General features: G+C 42.0%; 1 protein-coding gene across 11 annotated transcripts; it reads right to left on the reverse strand.

Annotated features, from left to right (window-relative positions):
* Positions 1–404: 404 nt before the first annotated feature.
* LOC139373208 (RNA-binding motif, single-stranded-interacting protein 1-like) lies at positions 405–19,929 on the reverse strand. 11 transcript variants are annotated; one of them, XR_011627544.1, is made up of 14 exons: positions 19,558–19,917; positions 12,438–12,589; positions 10,499–10,557; positions 10,209–10,300; positions 8,044–8,201; positions 7,826–7,905; positions 7,613–7,725; positions 6,833–6,973; positions 6,628–6,678; positions 3,929–4,030; positions 3,642–3,710; positions 3,391–3,466; positions 1,628–3,286; positions 405–1,375 (listed from the first exon to the last, which is right to left on the reverse strand). XR_011627544.1 is itself a non-coding variant. In XM_071113426.1 (13 exons), exons 1-12 carry the CDS (start codon positions 19,606–19,608, stop codon positions 3,398–3,400), a joined length of 1,140 nt encoding a protein of 379 aa, XP_070969527.1. In that variant the 5' UTR covers positions 19,609–19,929; the 3' UTR covers positions 405–3,286; positions 3,391–3,397. The 11 variants fall into 11 exon arrangements, 9 of the variants coding, with proteins under 9 accessions (XP_070969527.1, XP_070969528.1, XP_070969526.1 ...); XR_011627543.1 differs by having other exon boundaries at positions 3,642–3,713; positions 19,558–19,915; XM_071113426.1 differs by having other exon boundaries at positions 405–3,286; positions 8,044–8,204; positions 19,558–19,929.
* Between the last annotated feature and the right edge of the window lie 235 nt (positions 19,930–20,164).

Genomic DNA, 20,164 nt, shown 5'->3' on the forward strand with positions numbered 1-20,164 from the left:
GTCGTTGTTGGTAATCAGGCGTGTTGTGTCGTCTGCAAACTCGATAATTGACGCAGTCATGGGTGAACAGGGAGTGCGGGAGGGGGCTGAGCATGCACCCTTGTGGGGCACCTGTGTTGAGGAGCTGCGTAGTGGAGGTGTTGTTTCCTACCTTCTCCACCTGGGGACGGCCCATCAGGAAGTCCAGGACCCAGTTGCACAGGGCGGGCTTCAGACAAAGGGCCCTGAGCTAAATGATGAGCTTGGAGGGTACTATGTAAAATGACATGCTTCTTGTCATATCCCGTTCTAACCAAAACAATAGCCACAATAGCTGTAACTGAAGGGGTTCAAGTTAAGATTTAGTAAGGAACTACATCGAAAAATGAAATGTGAGACATAAATGACGAAACAAACTCACCTCATGGGGCTGATTCATGGTGGGTTTTTATTCAAATGTTTTTATAAAGGAAAGCACAAGGATAAGATTGGTAGAACAATCTGGTGAAACAATGGCTGTAACATACATAAAGAAACAAAAATACAAAATGAGCGTATTTTTCTTTTTCTAACTGATGATACACAGCAGCATCATCACCCGGACATGTGAAACAAACAAATCTATCTTTCTGCATAAATTACTACTATTTCATTTGATTTATCGTCATCAGCCAGTCTATATCACACAAGTGTTGGTGGAATTTGCTGTACAACTAGCCTATTGATCCAGACACAGAATTGCACTTGGTTCAGACATCGCTAGCTATGCAAGACTACAAATAGTATGGTTGCAATTTAAACTTCCATCTTTCAGACTTCTGCAACCCCCCATCACCACATTAACTGCCAACACAAAGTCCCATACAGCGAAGGTGTGTGTGTGTGTTTCAAGGGAAGAATAGATCAAGTCTAGCCGCCTACACTACCACGTGGTGGGTTTGCATTCCTCTAATATAAAAAATAAAAAAAATCGCCTCATTCCCCAGCCTATTGGAACATCTGTTCGACAAGCAGCACTTGGTTTTTCTTTTAAGAGACTCCAAAACTAAGGCGGAGCTAAAACCATATTCTACCTGTAATAATGTTCATATCGGAAAAACACAACAAAAACAAGATTCAGCATGATCCTATACTAAACAAAACAGAATGTTTCTTTATTTGAGGACAGAGTAGTAGGAGAAAGAATTGTAAAAATTGCTATTGGCCAGCTCCTGAGCTTGGCTTTGGGTGCATTCCAAATCGCATCCTATTTCCTTTAGAGTGCAACGCGTTTGACCCATAGAGATACATAGAGGACTCTAGTGCCCAGAAGCCTATTGGCTTGGCAGCGCCATCGAGGACTTTCCCCATTTTGAAGTAGTCAACTAGGTGGGACTTCCAATGGGTTAAAGGGATACTTCGGGATTTTGGCAATGAGGCCCTTTATCTACTTCTCCAAAGTAAAATGAATTTGTGGATACCACTTTTATGTCTCTGTGTCCAGTATCATTGAAGTTAGAGGTAGTTTCGCGAGCCAATGCTAACTAGTGTTAGCGCAATGACTGGAAGTCTATGGGTATCTGCTAGCATGCTAGTAGATAAAAGGCATCACTGCCAAAATCCCAAAGTATCCCTTTAAGGAAGGATCACATAATTCCATCCAGGTCACCACGAGGTATCAGCCAATGAATTATAATTGTGAGTAAATATTCCATAACAACAGGTGGAAGTATATCACCAACCTTATCTTTATACCTGTTCAAACAACACAGATGGCAGTGGGCACCCTTTGAGTTTGTTTACCAACTCAGAAGTAGTAGACGAAATGCACTTCAAAATGGAGATGGCTTCAATGGAGCTGCCCGTGCTCTCACAGATGCCATAATGGGATAAATACAATGATGTGATGTCTATCTAAGTCTATGTTTTGAACATAGCCCTATGTGAAAAGCCTATGAGTCAAAAGTAATGCACTACATAAGGAAAATGGTGCGATTTGGTCCGCCGCTTTTGTGTTCTTCTCTGGTGAGGCGGGCTGGACCTGCAAACCCAGCCATACCAGCCCAGACAGAACTCTGAGGTAGATAAAACCAGTCACACATGACCACACATGGTCAAGATGACCATTAGAGCAAAAAATGTAATTTTCTTTAAAGACAACCATGTTAATTTAGCGTAAAGTAAAAACAGATTGTAATTTCATCATTAAAGTTAGGCATTTTCTATTAATTTTACTGTGTCTGTTGAAGTAAAAAATAGCAGAGAATTTTATAAGCCTTGACGTTACCTCACAATTTCAATCTTGCATTTCTTTTAAATCTATTTGTGTTTTTTATTTCAATTGTAGGCTATATTGTCTTAATTAGGGAGATGAGATCAGTAGGTGTGGCATTTGATGGAGGTCAACATCCTCGGCTGTGTGTGAAGTATGACAAAACAAGACACCTACCCTGTCAAAGTCTAAAGAGGCCTTACTATGGACTGACAGGAGTTCTAATTAAGAGTGGCTGTTCTTTTTAATGTAGCCTGGTTAGACCAGACTGAATACTGTGATCACCATGAAGTGAAAAAGTGAAACGTCAGGGAATCAGTTCGGATTCTGCCAGGCTATGAAAAATGACTGTTATGATGTTAGCGGAAGGCACATTATCCAACCCATCATCTATTTGGCAAAACATTTGCTTCTTTAGCTCCTCTATCAGTTCTCTATTCATAGATTGATTGACAGCTGCCAAACGGCCAATTCTACATATTTAATCTGATACAGAAAATCATGTCAGACATTAACCCTAGAAGCCGAATTGAATGATAATATCTTATAAAGACCAAAAATAAAAACCAGTAACACCTCACCAAATGAACACTTTTTGCAAGCAACATTTTTTTCATCATATATCTTGGCTCATAAACTACCTATAAAACCCATTGGAAATCTCTTTTTCCTTAAGTCAACAGATTCCACAAAAAAAAGAATCAATCTCATGCATCTTTTAACATCACGCTGTAGGCTACTTGCCCCATTGCATCCACTTGGAGAATCCGTGGTAAAAAATACACGTCTTTTCGTTTATCAAAATAAAACATTTCTTCCTGTTTTGAAGGAGGGGGAGGGGGGGGGAATAATTGTTGGTTTTGTCCATTTTTACACCTCTGTCTTCGTTTTACACACCATGGTATCATTGCTGTTGGTTCCATCATACACAGTTGTTTGGTTGAAGCTGTGCAAAAGAGTTCTTACTGAAGTCTGGTCTGGTCCAATCAGGAGAGGCTGTGACTGTGACATCATGAGTCAGCGCCCACAGCATCCATTACTGCTCACAGAAGTTACCTGACAATACACACGACAATCAGGAAGAGGATCACTACTCCTACTATGAGCAGTGCTACAGTACAATTAAAACTATCCCTTCCATCTCATATAGGGACTCATACCTTATCGTTACTTGCTCTGTTGACTGTAGGGAGACGAATTATTGGACGAATCCACTTGTTGCTGTGAACCATTTTCCTGAAGAGGGAAAAACTGTGTAACTTCACATCTTAATATCTGGTATTAGCACCATCAAGTAAGTAATGGTATGGGATGTCAAAATGGATGTAAAATTGCTGTACTCATGATGAGACATGGATGAATGAGATGAGATCAACACAATGAGATGGCAAGGACGAGCCTTGGAACTTACGGCTGTCTGCTGCATGTGGGCGTACTGAGGAATATAGGCTGCCTGGACTGCAGCGTTGGCTGAAATATACTGCTGTCACAAGAAAAAAAACAATATATTAGATTAGCTCAAATCGGGATTTAAGGGATACTGTACTAAAGAAGGTAGCCAACTCATTTTCACCCAATCCCAAATCACCCAATCTCAAATCAATATTCCTTAGCCTCTGTGCACTTTAGATCTGAGTTTACATCAGGTAAAATGAGACTAACTAAATTGCACCTCCCACTTCCCAGAATCCCCCTCACCGCTCCACTGCTGCCCAATGAGAGATGGCCCATCTGCTGTGTCATAACGGCGGTGGGCTGCATTGTCATGGTGTGGTCCACAGAGGGCGACATTACAGCCTGCTGTAGCAGAGAGAGAGAAAGAGAATGAGAGAGAGAGAGAGAGAGAGAGAGAGAGAGAGAGAGAGAGAGAGAGAGAGAGAGAGAGAGAGAGAGAGAGAGAGAGAGAGAGAGAGAGAGAGAGAGAGAGAGAGAGAGAAATATTATAATTCTAGAATCAATACAAGGTCATCCTCATACTCAAATCCATTGAGGATCAATGGAAGGTCTGCAGGCAAAAATATCTGTCTTTAAAATGATTGGAATTTTGTGGTTAGGTTTAACTGTAATAACTAATTCATAACACTGCTTCGGTACAGAGCTGAACAGGGACTGGTTACACTTAATTACATTAACAAGTCTAACAAATGTTGGTTATTTAAAAAAAATATATTTAAACAACTAATTGACCGACATCGGTTAAATTATTTAAATTCCATTTTGTTCATTTATTTTTGGTGACTTTGATGTGCAGATTTTCTGTAGAGATAAATCAGATCAAGCCTGAATTGTATAGTAGGGAGTAGGGAGTTGTAGTTTCAAACAGGCCAATATTCTACATAGTTTAGCGAGGGAAACATGGTAATTACCTACAATGACCATAATCCATTGTGTGCCCGGTTTAAACTTGTCCGATCTGTGCGGGGCAGACATGGAGACAGAGAACAGAGAACGAGAGGGATAGAAGGGAGTTGCTTCGCGAGCTTCAAAATAGTGATTTTGTCAGACAGCAGTGGCAGCAGCTTTATAGAGATGAGATAATGACTTGGAATAAAATAATAAAGTCATCAAATAAAATATTTGATTAAGTTATATTAATGTGAATGATGGTTAATAAGTGATAAGCAGTAATGGTCAGTCACTACCATCAATAATAGTTTTATTCTGTGTTGTTACAGCATTCAACCCACATACTGCATAGTGCATTTAATGTAAAAATAAATAAAAAAATTAAAAAAATTAAAACCGTGATTATTTTGTAATAATCTAACAGAAACTTAAACAATCTCACAAAGCACTAACAGCTCAGCACTAACCAAGTGTAACTTGTGACTTCAAGTTAGTTAGATTAATCAGACAAGCTCAGGACCCCCCAAAAATACATATTTTTTAGGCCTCAAGGCCATCCGTATAAGCCAAAAGGCCTTGAGGGAATGTACCATTTCCTTGTCAAAATGGGGAGAAACAGACACAGACACTTGTTCTACTTGAAACCATCTGCTGAGAGGATGAAAATCGTTCAGTCATAAGACCGTATCTGCTGCAGGCATTTCCTGTTGGCTCCATACAGCAGTGGGAGCAGAGAACTAGAGGCCAGAGAAGCACAGATGTATCTCGGTCCCAAATTACACCCTTTTCCCTCAAACTCAACTCTGGACCATTTTTCATTGTTCAACCTCTAATCAGGGACTGATCTAGACCTGGGAGACCAGGTGGGTACAATTCATTATTAGGCAGAACATAAAACCAGCAGGCTCTGGACCTAGTAGGGTAAGAGTTGAATACCCCTGCCCTGTTCCCTACATAGTGCACAACTTTTGACCAGAACCCGAGTCAGTTAGCTACAGGAAAAGAGAGCTCTCTGCTTTTGTCTCAGGCTCTGGTCAAAAATAGTGCACTATGTAGGGAATAGGGTGCAAATTCAGACGCAACCTTAATCCACCGTGTCACATCCAGATGATAAAAGGAAAAGAGCTCAAGAGCTTAAACTCCCCAGGGGAGGTTCCCCTTTAAATCATAATCAAAACAATTGATTTGTTCCGCACTCACTGAAATATGAGGGAATGTTCCGGTTCCCAGAACTGGGCTCGGCTCTGTTTTGTTCTGTTCTGTTCTCTTCCCACACAGATTTTGGGGGTGTTTATTCTGCAGCATCAGCAGAACTCGCTGATTAAAGTAACACATTCTGTTTTTGAATCAGGGTATTTTTAACTGAGGTAACATGTCATATGTCAGCCTCTCAACATATACTATCAGTGGAATAAGATTAATACAGGGGCGAAACTGACTTTTAACAAGGCACACATGTTAATTGAAATGCATTGCAGGTGACTACCTCATGAAGCTGGTTGAGAGAATGCCGAGAGTGTGCAAAGCTGTCATCAAGGCAAAGGGTGGCTATTTGAAGAATCTCAAATCTAAAATATATTTTGATTTGTTTAACACTTTTTTGGTTACTGCATGATTCCATATGTGTTATTTCATAGTTTTGATGTCTTCACTATTATTCTAGAATGTAGAAAAAAGTAAACATAAAGAAAAACCCTTGAATGAGTAGGTGTTCTAAAAACTTTTGACCGGTAGTGTATATGTCCCCCCCACTTCTAAAACCAAAGTTGCGCCCCTGGATATATATTTAACCATTTTCTTCACTATGTTTTTGTATATGGGAAGTAGCCGACTAACTGTATTATTAGTCGTATGTATGAGACACGCATGGTATACATTGTCCAATTAAATGTTTACTGGCAGGTATGTCTGTAGTGTCTGCATGTATAGCTCTATGAATTGAGTAAGAATTAGTTTCTATCACTGTGTTTTTGTACCAGGGTACAAAAAATGAAGTCTGACACTAGCACTGTGTGTGTGGAGTAAGAAAGACATCATTTCATTTCTCTTACTGGGTGTTGCATGATGTAAGGCTGGTGGGCCATCCAGGAAGGATTCTGTACCTGCCACATGAAAGGGCAGGGTTAACCTCATGCCACATTCTTCAAATTTACATAACATTTACATTTGAGTCATTCAGCAGGCGCTCTCATCCAAAGCGACTATCATCTTTTGATCATTTATATTGAATTAACTCCAGGATAATGATGTGCCTACCTGGTAGGAGGTGACAGGAGACATGTAGGGAGACATGGCTTGCTGAGCCATCATTCTATTGGCCGTTAGGGTGTAGGGAGAGGCATAATAGCCGTTCTGCATAGCAGCTGAGGTGGGGTCGTAGGTGAGAGTCATCCCGCCCTGGTAGGACAAAACAGAACCGTCACACAAAGCCAGATCCTTATCATCTAACCGTCACATTAGCATCCCAATACCAACCATTAAATCAGTACCATGATCTGTAATGGCTATGCACTAATGCAGTGGTTCCTAAACTGTGGGGCGTGCCTCCCCCCTGGGGTCGGCAGGGGGGGCACCGGTAGAATTGTGTAGAACTGCAGGACATAAGCTTTAAACCTGCAAAATTCAGTCCGCCAACAAGAGGTGGAAAAAAATGCCCAATAGTCATATTTGAGTAAAAGTAAAGATTCCTTCATAGAACATGACTCAAGTAAAATTAAAAGTCACCCAGTAAAATACTACTTGAGTAAAAGTCCAAAAGTATTTGGTTTTAAATATACTAGGGAGGGGGGGGGGGGGGGTCCCGAATGTTGGAAGGGGGACCCGAGTGAAAAAGTTAATGAAGCCCTGCTATAATGAACTGGTCTCTCAGGATAGGATTAACATTGGGCCCTGGGCAAGTCAGTCAACACTAAAAATGAGGTCATTGCATTTATTCTTAAAATGGCCTTTATTAGTCTGTCAGGGAGAGAAAACTTGCAGTTGTGGGTCCACCCACAGAGACATCCAGACAGATGAGAAGGACAGAGAGGCACTTACAAGTCTGAGCTCTCCCTCTCGGGGCCAAGTGCGACCGCTGGGGATGTATGGACTGTGGCTGTGCCTCTTCCTCTGACCATCGGCAAACTTACACAGCAGGGGCTCAGAGGGAGCTGGAGAGAAAAAAAACATATCATCCTCACCATTAGCGAAACCAAAAAGTGAGCATCGCAGCCCAAAGCATGAGAGAGAATAAGAGAACATAGACCTTACCCATAGTTCCAGGCGCTGTCTTGATAAACTTCCCATTGAAGTGGGCTATGGCTGAGTTACACATCTCCTTGGACTCCATCCTGAGAATAGTAGACATAAGTCACACATGAATCAATGGGACCTAAATTAGAAAAAGTAGCAGGATTTGAACCCACAACCCTTCGAGTTACCAACATGGCCCTCCGTCAAACTGTTACTGAGCATTGAGATGTTCTCACCTGGCGAAGCCGACCCCTCTGCTGGCCCCGCTGTAGTCTCTGAGGACGCGGGTGGAGATGACCTGTCCAAAAGGCCTCAGCAGCCCCTCCAGCTCCTGCTCGTCTACAGACACAGGCAGGTTGGAGATGTACAGGTTGGTGGGGTCCTGCTCCTGTTGCTGCTTAGAGAGAGGGACAGAGAAATGAATAGAGGGGTATCAGGATCATTTTCCTCCAAAGAATCTATGGTAATTTGGACGGCAACACCAACTTAAACCACAATAGCACTCGAGGACAATTACATGAACATTTCACTCGGATTAAAATGATGCGTTGACACGATTCGAGTCTGTGATGATATCCAAGCCAGGATATCCAAGCCATAACAACAACAAAAAACACAACTGAACACGAGTTAGCTAGGGTTGTGTGTTGCCTTAGTGACGGTCACGTCCAGGTCATGTGGGGCCTTCAGTCAACAACTCCGTAAATGCATTATCAAGGACTTGAGTTTCTATGGCCCTTGATTTGCTCATAATGGCGACTGGTCTCTTTTTCTATTTTCTACGCATCTCTCTCTCCTTTTTAGATTTAACACCATGTTCAGTTCTCTCATCTTTACCATTACGAACTCAACAGCTAAGCAGTACAGTTCTGCAGCTACCATACAGGCACACTGTGTTCTGCTGGCCTCGGCAGAAATACAGGAGCTAGCTAGACACAGGTCTCTGAGAGAGAGAGAGAGAGAGAGAGAGAGAGCGAGAGAGAGAGATAGCAGAAATGTGCTGACAGAGAGAAATGTATTTGGAAAAGTGAAACCGGTGAAACTGGGAGAGGGAGGAGAGCAGTGGTGTTAAAGTACTTATGTAAAAAATACATTCCGTAAGAAAATATTGTACTTTTTACTCCATACATTTCCCTTGACACCCAAAAGTACAATTTGAATGCTTAGCAGGAAATGGTCAAATTCACACACTTATCAACAAAACATCCCTGGTCATCCTTTCTGCCTCTGAACCTGGTGGACTCACTAAACACACATGCGTTGTTTGTAAATTATGTCTGAATGTTGGAGTGTGCCCCTGACTATCCGTAAATTTTAAAAAAACAAGAAAATGGTGCTGTCTGGTATGCTTAATATAAGGAATTTGAAATGACTTATTCTTGTACTTTTACTTTTGATACTTAAGTATATTTTAGCAATTGCATTTATTTTTGATACTTACGTATATTTTAAACCAAATACGTTTATACTTTTACTCAAGTAGAATTTTACCGGGCGACATTCACTTTTACTTCAGTCATTTTCTATTAAGGTATCTTTATTTTTTTACTCAAGTATGACAATTGGGTACTTTTTCCACCAGTGGAGAAGAGGAGTTGTTCAAATCATAGGTTGAGGCTGAAAAAAAGACCACCCTATTTCACAAAAGAAGTATTCAAACTAATAAGCATAACATCAGTAACTGGACATGGAACGTTAGCATAACATGCTAACTCATAACACAGCGTAAAATGCTACCTGGGAGTATCCTAACCAGAGCACATTAATTAGTGGTTGCTGTGCTACGAGACAGTCATAATATTTGCATAGCAGCAGAAAGCTGTCCGTCCTGTTCTGTGCGTGCGTGTGGACCGACTGTTTTTTGGCAGCGAGCGGGAGAGGGAAGGGAGGACATCTGGCTTCATTTGAGAACGTGAATGGGGTCACCGCCTGAACAGCCAGCCAGTCAGCTGGGGTCATGTGACTAACTCTGCTGCTCTGCTTTACACACACACACACACACACACACACACACACACACACACACACAGTTAAATGCACACACACACAGTCTACTGCTGCAAATAATCTGTCGTTGTAATTTACAAAACAGAGACGTGGAATGGAACCTTAGCATAACATGCTAACTCATAACACAGCATAACATGCTAACTCATAACACAGCATAACATGCTAACTCATAACACAGCATAACATGCTAACTCATAACACAGCATAACATGCTAACTCATAACACAGCACAACATGCTAACTCATAACACAGCACAACATGCTAACTCATAACACAGCACAACATGCTAACCAGGAGTATCCTAACCAGAGCACATGGCTTAGTAGTTGCTGTGCTACGAGACAGACAGTCTGTTGTTCTGCTAACAGAAGAACACAGAGTTCCTCTCACCTTAGCCATCTGGGCTTGTATCCCACTGGTCTTTAGGGCATGGACCGTCTTCTGGGCTGCTGCAGGGCTGTCAAAGTCCACAAACCCATACCCTGGAGGAGGAGGAGGAGCACAGAAACAACCGTCATATACAGCAGTACAACTTGACATTCATTTGCTTTACATTACATTGCAAATGCATTTGCTGAGTAGCATACCAGTGTGTGATACTATCTGACAACCGTAAAACGTATCAGTTGTTTCGACACATTGGAGAAAAGGAGATCAATATTAGAAAACATGATACTGACCTTTACATTTGTTAGTTGTTTTATCGAGGATGGCCTTTGCCGACACGATCTTGCCGTATCTATGAGCACAAGAAGAATCAAACGTTAAGAACAGGATGTTGCTCTCTTATCCTTTAATTGTATTGATTATCACTACAATATGCATACATTATTGTTTTAAAGGTCAAACTATATTTCAATCTACCCGATCCTCTTTGTTTGGTACAGTATGTGTTATGAAGGCTCAGTGGGTAAAGCTGTTTGAAATGATGTCAATACAATCAGTTAACAAACCAGATGTGGTTGTAGTTACGTCATTTCAACCACTTGCTGGGGGGGGGGGGGGGGGTTCATTTTAGCTTCAAATATATGAATTTGTTTAAAAAAATACTGTATGCCCTATATCACAGACAGAGTGTCGCTCTGCTGCTAAACTCCTACAACAAGGGCCGGGAGTCAGAACGCTAGGCTTGCACAAGAATGCATATGACATCATCGCTGAGAAAAAGGCAGCCATGTAAGCCGGGTGAGGCAACCGGGTTGTGAGGCTTGGAGGGAACATACTGAGCTTTAATGACCACACAGCACACCATGTTATTTCAGTGGACTCATTTAAGAGGATCAATTCATTATTGTATCTTTAACCGCATTGTGTCTTTAACCGAATGAAACCCTCGTACTAACGGGCATACTAAAAGGCACTTCTGCCGAGTCACTGAAGGACGTCAATACTTACAACAGGCTAAAGACAAGAGGTTGAATGCAATCCATGCGAACACACACTGCAGTATTTACACAGTGGCATACAAATGTATGTATGAAACTCTGAAAGCTTTGGGCACTGTACAAAATAACAACTTGACTCCCCACACAGGGACTTAGCTACAAACATCCATAATATGTCAAATATGTGTGGTGGGATGTAGATATATAAAGAGATAACAAACATTGCTACAACAGCCGACATTCTGTCAAAGAGCAGCCTAACGCTAGACCAAAGAGAAAACGATAGATGCCTAGCATAGCCTAACTATTTGTTCATGTCAAGGCGCCGCGTTACCGTACTTGAAAAAACAGCCTGCGTCATAAACTGCGCTCAAAACTCAGACAGAAATACCCGAGTTGAAATGATGCCAAGCCGTTTTGCGGAACTGGTATTTTAAGGACGTGCATCATGCTTTGGTTGAACTAAACGCTCGGCTAACATTAGGCCTGGTTGCAATGAAAGGCTCTTTCATTTCTGCTTGGTGCCCGGCGAGCAGGCCACCACCGTTGGGAGCAAAACACAAGCAAACAACACAGCAACAGCGGCTGTTGCCCCTGGTAACATGGTTGAATGCTTCGCTCCATATGCTTGTGGTCCAGAGGCCAGAGGCGCACAGAGACAAACCCAACAAAACATGACAATTGCCGCATTCACCAATCCCAATACTGTAGAAAACAGTCACGTTCCCTAATCTCTCGTCTCTACAGATACCGTATCATGTATCTGTATCATGTATCATGTATCACAGTTCCCATGGTCTAGTTGGTTGGAGGGATGCTAGCTAGTGGCCTCTATGCTTGGTTCATGCATGGTCCACACGAATATGCTATTGGCATATATAGTTGGAACAAGCTGTTCTAATTCATCATAATAATGTGTGTAAGTCAGTCAGTGCTTGTGTGTGGTGTGTGTGGTGTGTGTGTGTGTGTGTGTGTGTGTGTGTGTGTGTAGGCTGAGCAGTACTCACGGCTGGCAGAGCTTGACCAGGTCCAGGTCAGTGGTTGTGTGTGTGTGTGTGTGTGTGTAGGCTGAGCAGTACTCACGGCTGGCAGAGCTTGACCAGGTCCAGGTCAGTGGTTGTGTGTGGTGTGTGTGTGTGTGTGCTGAGCAGTACTCACGGCTGGCAGAGCTTGACCAGGTCCAGGTCAGTGGTTGTGTGTGTGTGTGTGTGTGTGTAGGCTGAGCAGTACTCACGGCTGGCAGAGCTTGACCAGGTCCAGGTCAGTGGTTGCTGGAGGCAGGCCGCGGATGTACAGGTTTGTTTTGCTGAGCTGGTCCCATCCTGTGGTGCTGCTGTTGCTGCTGGTGCTCACCGTGCTGGGGCTGGCTGGAGCCATGGGGTACGACTGCAAGGAAGAGACACGGTCAGGTACACAGTAAACACACGGTCACTCTGTTGCCCTCCGTTAACAGCGGTGTTTGTGTCTCAACCAAGAAAGAAATGGAAATTCCTGGAAAGACTAGAGACGAGTTTAAACTCAGATAGATTTGTAGTTACATGGTGTTTACACAGGGGAGAGACAAAAGAGGACATCAGGTACACACAATGCCACTGACTTAACACACACACCGGTAAGCAGGCAAATACACACACATATATGCACGCAGACAAAGACACACCCACACACAGACACACACACACACCCTCACGTGCACAGACACACAGACACACACACACCCCTCACGTACACAGACACACACACACACACACAGAGACAAACTGGTGTCCCTTGCCTACGGAAATATGAAACATGGCCTCCTGTGGCCTTTGTGCCACACCCAGAAAATACATCTGGGAATCTAGGAAATCCCCCCCCCCCCCCCCTCCCCAACAGCACACAACAGCCTCAGCAGATTCCTGAACACACAACAGTCTACAGTCAAGTCAATTCCTGGCAGGAAACGTACACAGTATCATGATGTTTTTCATGCTTTTACTCAAGGTGAGACGCAGGTAGCTGATAAGACCCACGGCACTGAGCACAGACTGTCAACAAGGCTCAGCTATATACTTAGCTTCCGCTTCCTGACACGCAAGGCAAAACAGTGTCCCCGCCCCCCACCCCCAAGCTAGTCTATAGCTAAACTGAATCAACCGACGCTTGTGACATGACACGCTCACGTGCCATTCTTAGCTGGTGACGTGAGACCGAGAATCTATTTCACATAGACCACAAACACATCATGATGTGTTTTTTTTTCAAGTACAGTCTATGCCATCTTATCGGGTCATTTCCCATCTGGTTTTGGACATCCAAACCATGATGACATTCTAATGTGTATTGTGATATAATGTGTGAGTACAGCAGGGAGATAACAAGGTTGTATGTGTGTGCATTATTTGACTCATGGCCCTAATCAACTGACTTACCACTGTGAGTTACACACAGTCACATACTAGGTCAATGCATATCGTTGTAGCTATAAAACTAACTCCAGGGCATCAGTGGTGGAAAAAAGTACCCAAAAGTCATACGTGAGTAAAAGTAAAGATACCTTCATCGAAAATGACTCAAGGAAAAGTGAAAGTCACCCAGTAAAATACTACTTGGGTAAAAGTCTAGATGTATTTGGTTTTAAATATACTTTAGTATCAAAAAGTAAATGTAATTGCTAAAGTATACTTAAGTGTCAAAAGTAAATCATTTCAAATTCCTTATATTAAGCAAACCAGACAGCCCAATTTTCTTGTTTTAAAAATGTACAGATAGATACAAATGATGCATGTGTGTTTAGTGAGTCCGCCAGATCAGAGGCAGTAGGGATGACCCGGGATGTTCTCTTGATAAGTGTGTGAATGGACCATTTTCCTGTCCTGCTAAGCATTCGAAATGTAATGACTACTTTTGAGTGTCAGGGAAAATGTATGGCGTAATAAGTACATTATTTTCTTTAGGAATGTAGTGAAGTAAAAGTAGTCAAAAATATGACTAGTAAAGTACAGATATAGCAAAAAAATACTTAAGTAGTTACTTACTTAAGTACTTTACACCACTGGAGAGCATATAGTAGTTGACAGCACCCTGCTACAACTGACCGTAGTGGTGAGATTGTGTAATCTGTTGAGCTAGTGCATCAGCTATTCATCTGTGAAGAGCACACTTCTCCAGCGTGCCAGTGGCCATCGGTTACGACGCTAAACTGCATTTAGGTCAAGACCCTGGTGAGGACGATGAGCATGCAGATGAGCTTCCCTGAAACGGTTTCTGACAGTTTGTGCAGAAATTCTTCAATTGTGAAAACACACAGTTTCATCAGCTGCCTGGGTGGCTGGTCTCAGTCCATCCCGTAGGTGAAGAAGTTGGATATGGAGGCCCTGGGCTGGTGTGGTTACACGTGGTCTGCGGTTATGAGGCCGGTTGGACGTACTGCCAAATTCTCGAAAACGACGTTGGAGGCGGCATATAGTAGAGAAATTAACATTCAACACTCTGGCAACAGCTCTGGTGGACATTCTTACAGTCAGCATGACAACTGCACACTCCCTCAGAACTTGAGCCATTTTTAACATGTTGTTGTGTGACGAAATTGCACATTTTAGAGTGGCCTTTTATTGTCCCCAGCACAAGGTGCACAAGGTGTAATGATCATGCTGTTTAATTAGCGTCTTGATATGCCACACATGTCAGATCGATGGATTATCTTTGCAAAGGAGAAATGCTCACTAGCGGTGATGTAAACACATTTGTGCACAACATTTTTGAGAAATTTTATTTTTGTGCGTATGGAACATTTCTGGGATCATTTATTTCAGTTCATGATATATGGGACAAAAACTTTACATATTGCGTTTATATTTTTTGTTCCGTGTTATATACACACACAGTGCTGTGAAAAAGTATGTGCCCCTTTCTAATCTTCTCTATTGTTACATATTTTTTGATACTGAATGTTATCAGATCTTCAACCAAAACCTAATATTAGATAAAGGGAACCTGATTTTACAAATAATGAAATATATATATTTATTTTATTTATTTAATTAACAAAGTTGCAGTATGCAACACCCAATAATTCCCCTGTGTGAAAAAGTAATTGCCCCTTACACTCAATAACTGGTTGTGCCACCTTTAGATGCAATGACTGCAACCAAATACTTCCTATAGTTGTCGATCTGTCTCTCACATTGCTGTGGAGGAATTTTGGCCCACTCTTGCATGCGGAACTGCTTTAACTCAAGGATATGTGGGTTTTCAAGCATGAACTGCTCATTTCAAGTCCTGCTAGAACATCTCAATTTGGGATAAGGTTTGGACTTAGACTAGGCCATTCCAAAACTTCAAATGTGTTGCTTTTTAACCATTTTCATGTAGACTTGATTGTGTGTTTTGGATCATTGTCTTGCTGCGTGATCCAGCTGCACTTCAGCTTCAGCTCACAGACCGATGGGCTGACATTCTCCTGTAGAATTCTCTGATACAGAGCAGAATTCATGGTTCCTTCTATTAAGGCAAGTTGTCCAGGTCCTGGGGCAGCAAAGCATCCCCAAACCATCACACAACAACCACCATGCTTGACCGTTGGTATAAGGTTCTTACTGTGGAATGCAGTGTTTGGTTTTCTCCAGGGATAATTGGACCCATCTCATCCAAAGTTGATTCAAGTTTGCCAAAAAGCACCTGGATGATCATCAAGACTCTCGGAAGAATGTCCTATGGACAGATGATTTAAAAGTCTAACTTTTTTAGATGACATGGGTCCCATTATGCCTGGTGAAAAGACATTCAGCACTACTGTTCTTTCTAGAATTTTCTAGCATGGAGTTTTTCCATTTCACCAAGCTCCAGAATGTCGGCAGTGAAATATAATGAGATGAATAGGGGTAGGAGTTTTTCCTAGTCACATGGTCAGGAACAAATCGTCACCCTAGTTCTACCCTAGGGTTAAGTGCCTTGCTCAAGGGAACAATACCAGACTTGTCACACTTTCAGGTCAGGGATTCAAACTAGCAACCTTTTGGTTACTAGCACAATGCTCTAACCGCTAGCCTACCTGCCACTAGGCTATTTCCCTGGTGACATTCTTGCGTGGGGTGCTGTCTACACTCCTTCCATCACGGTTCCTTCCTAGTACTACAGTCTGGTCTGGTGTGTCAGTGGGAACCTACCACACATTCTCTGAGGCAAACCAGAGCCCTCCTCTGCAAGGCATTTCCTTCCTCTTACTCATTAAAATAGCTCCAACCCCGCAGAAGCCACTCCAGGAAAATCTAGAATGGCATGCGGCAGACCAATTCATCTGTGGATTAAGAAAAAACATGTTCTGCCTTCCACCATTTGAAAACATATTTACCAAAACAAAATGGTGAGCTAAATTACATTAAGATGGCCACCACATTGAATTAGGGCTGGGACTACTTATATCGTTTAGGATGGCGATATCCTAAGCCTACCCACAGAATGCACACATAATCACCTCCATCTTGTGGACTAGAATCTTTGACGAAGCAAAGAATGAAGAGCCATTGCATAACTAATTTGGATAAACAACAGATGATTATGCCTATGGATATCTTTACGGGTGGAGATATACTAAGCCTACCGACAGAATCGACACACAATCACCTCCATCTTGTGGACTAGATGGTTGAATCAGCAGCCCGGTCTCATAGACTAGACGTAACATAGTACATCACTGGGGCTAAGCTTCCTGCCATCCAGGACCTATATACTAGACGGTGTCAGAGGAAGACCCCAAAAAATTGTCAGAGACTCCAGTCAACCCATAAGTCATAATGTTCTCTCTGCTACTGCACGGCAAGCGGTACCGAAGTGCAAAGTCTACATCCAAAAGGCTCTTTAAGAGCTTCTACCCCCAAGCCATACTGTAAGACTGCTGAACAATTCATCAAATGGCCACCTGGACTATTTACATTGACCCCCCCACCCCCCCCATCCCCTTTGTTTCTACACTGCTGCTACTCGCTGTTTATTATCTATGCATAGTGACTTTACCACTACCTACATGTACAAATTACCTCGACTAACCTGCACCCCCCGCACATTGACTTGGTACCGGTACCTCCTGTATACAGCCTCATTATTGTTATTTTTTACTTTAGTTTATTTAGTACATATTTTCTTAACTCTATTTCTTGAACTGCATTGTTGGTTAAGGGTTTGTAAGTAAGCACTTCACGGTAAGGTCTACCTACACCTGTTGTATTCGGCGCATGTGACAAATAAAATGTGATTTGATTTAGTAAACGTAAATCGGGAGCACTGAAATTAGTATAGGTTAAGTTTGGTATGGTTACATAAGACAGAAGGTTACTTAAAGTGGCCATATGTCACTTTTTGGGCAACACAACCAAATTCACCTAGAAATGTGAGTTATAGAGCTATCATTCTACTTGAACGCAAGTCTAAGAAGCAGTAGATCTGTTTTCTATGCTTCCCGTTCTTAAGTTTAGTTTTAGCCTCTTTTACTTTCGGTTTTGTACACCAGCTTCAAACAGCTGAAACAACAATATATTTGCTTATGGAAAATACTTCACAGCGGTTTAGATGGTACAATGATTCTCTACACTATACTAGTTTATTTGGTCACAAACTGAAATTAGGCTAACTATTAGATTTTTAGCAATCAGGAAATGGCACAACAATTTCTGCATCGGGCGTATAACGTGTACGTCTAGCATCCCAAAGGTTGCGTGTTTGAATTTCATCACGGACAACTTTTGCATTGTAGCTAATTAGAAACTTTGCAACTACTTACACATTTTTTTGCTACTTTGCAACTAGTTAGGGTGTTAGCTAACCATAACTCTTTAACCTAACTCCTAACCTTAACCCTAACTCCTAGCCTAGCTAACATTAGCCACCTAGCTAACAATAGCCACAACAAGTTGGAATTCATAACATAGCATACGTTTTGGAAATTCTGAACATATCATAGGAAATGGATGACGGACATCCACAAATGAATACATACCATACGAAACGGAACATATCATACTAATTGGGGTGTCCCGGAGGTACATGTACTATGTTACCTCTACCCCTGAGTCCAGGTTGGAATCAGTGGTGAACTACAGTGTGGAGTAAAGAAGGACTGAAGTACCAACTCATTTAGATGACTACCTGATTATTAGGCCTATTGGAATCATTCAGTGCGGATATAGCTACAAATCGCAATCACCTCCATCTTGTGGACTAGATGGCTGAATCAGTGGTGAACTACAGAGTAGTGGTACAGAACCACTGCATAGGTAGCTACACCTGAAAAGGCTCATTATAGATGCATGAACACCCATGTTCACTCCAGCACACTGACCCACATTAGGCAGAAGCTGAGCACGCCGCTCACTAGAAGGCCTACTGAGCAAAACCAAAACACAGGTGAGCAGGGCCTACTGTATCAGTACTCGGTCTATACAGAGCATGTTCTATTCTAACAATACCAACAAGGAATCTAAGATGTAGTAGGCCTTCTGTAGCTATGCATCATCATAACTATTATATTCTATATTACTCTGTTCTATTCTATTGCTATTATGTAAAAACCTACAAGGAATCGAACAAATGGGACATATGAACTACAATTTCAATGCCATACATTTGTGTGTGACCTGCGTGGCCTATTTTCATTAAAAACATGCTGAAGAAATCATGGATTTCTCCTCCAAGACTTGGGGAGGTAGAGATAGAATAACGTGGGCCTACATTTGAAAAGCCGGGGGAATAAAACCGTGTATGTTCAGAGTATAGGTGATTCTTCTTGTGAACATTATAGCAATGTTATTATAGCAGTAGGCCTAACAAATGTTCAGCATCTAAACCTGGGTTACCTGGACCATGCAGAGGGTCTCTCTCTCTCTCTCCCTCTGTCCTCCAGTAAATTAATGCGTAATTATATCATACATCATATAGGCCTGTTCCTTCATCAGTTACCTTCTGAATGAGCAATTCGATGCGTTTCTGAATGTTAAAAAATGTTATCCTATTTAGGGAATCAATCTATTTGGATGATAGTTGTTATAAGCCATTAGGCCCTAATACAATAAAAGCTGCTAGATAGGCTATTCTGTAATGCTAATTCAAGGACAAAGCCGATAATATAAAATGGACACTAATGCACAGAACATACTTGACCAAAATGTAGTGTAGCTAGCTACGGACAGTCACACTACATCACTTTGCAACCTGACTGTCGGTGAGCGGTGTTATAACACTATAATAACGACTGTCGCTTCTCGTGACCGTGTTAACTGAGGTGATAAGACAGCTGGGCCGTACGCACATTCGAATTGGATGCGTTCAAGGGACTTATGGCACCGTTTTGGACCATCCCAGCCAGGGCTTTTTTGGCCTACCTGCTTCCGATATGTGCTCTTCAACGGGTTGGCAGTGTTTGCAAAGATCATCCTGGATAGCCTATTCCAGTTATTCCGAGATAAAAAGATTGTTTCCCCACAAAAATTCAGCTACATGCAGACCCGTTTATTTAAAGCCAGTGGGTTTATTTGGAAAAAATCCGCATATCGACCGGGTTTGAAATAGACTCCGTTTTCGATCCTGATTCAAATGTCCTTGTCGCGTTGTCACATCCGTAGGCTACCTAACATAGGCTACACTGCGTAGGTTATATGGTTTAATCCCACCAAAGTGTCGTCCAACCCAGGCATCAAAACTCAGTTCAGTTCATTGATCTACGACGTCCTGCTGACCACTCCTGAGTCCCACCTACTACAGACCAAACCATTGCGCATATAATAGTGGTGCGTTTCAAGATATAATCAAATAACCTTCTTATTGAGTACGGTTAGTATTAATATTCTGAACACAAAACGCGTTTAAATGTTTGACAATCAACATATAACTAGTCACTACCATGAAAGATACATGTAATACGCAAATTAATACATTGTATCAATTTGTCGTTCCCCATACCCCGCGTTTTGTTGACGCCCACACATACCA

Source organism: Oncorhynchus clarkii, chromosome 18 (genome assembly GCF_045791955.1).
Source record: "Oncorhynchus clarkii lewisi isolate Uvic-CL-2024 chromosome 18, UVic_Ocla_1.0, whole genome shotgun sequence".
In the NCBI taxonomy this organism is placed as follows: Eukaryota; Metazoa; Chordata; class Actinopteri; order Salmoniformes; family Salmonidae; genus Oncorhynchus; species Oncorhynchus clarkii.

Bases quoted from the DNA above. Each gene is read 5' to 3' on its own strand.
- LOC139373208 (XM_071113419.1), bottom strand. From the start codon at position 19,608: ATGATCTTTGCAAACACTGCCAACCCGTTGAAGAGCACATATCGGAAG. The intron at 7,906-8,043 runs GTGAGAACATCT...TACTATTCTCAG, and splicing joins AGAGGGGTCGGCTTCGCCAG to GATGGAGTCCAAGGAGATGT. The intron at 3,714-3,928 runs GTGAGGGGGATT...TTCTTGTGACAG, and splicing joins CATTGGGCAGCAGTGGAGCG to CAGTATATTTCAGCCAACGC.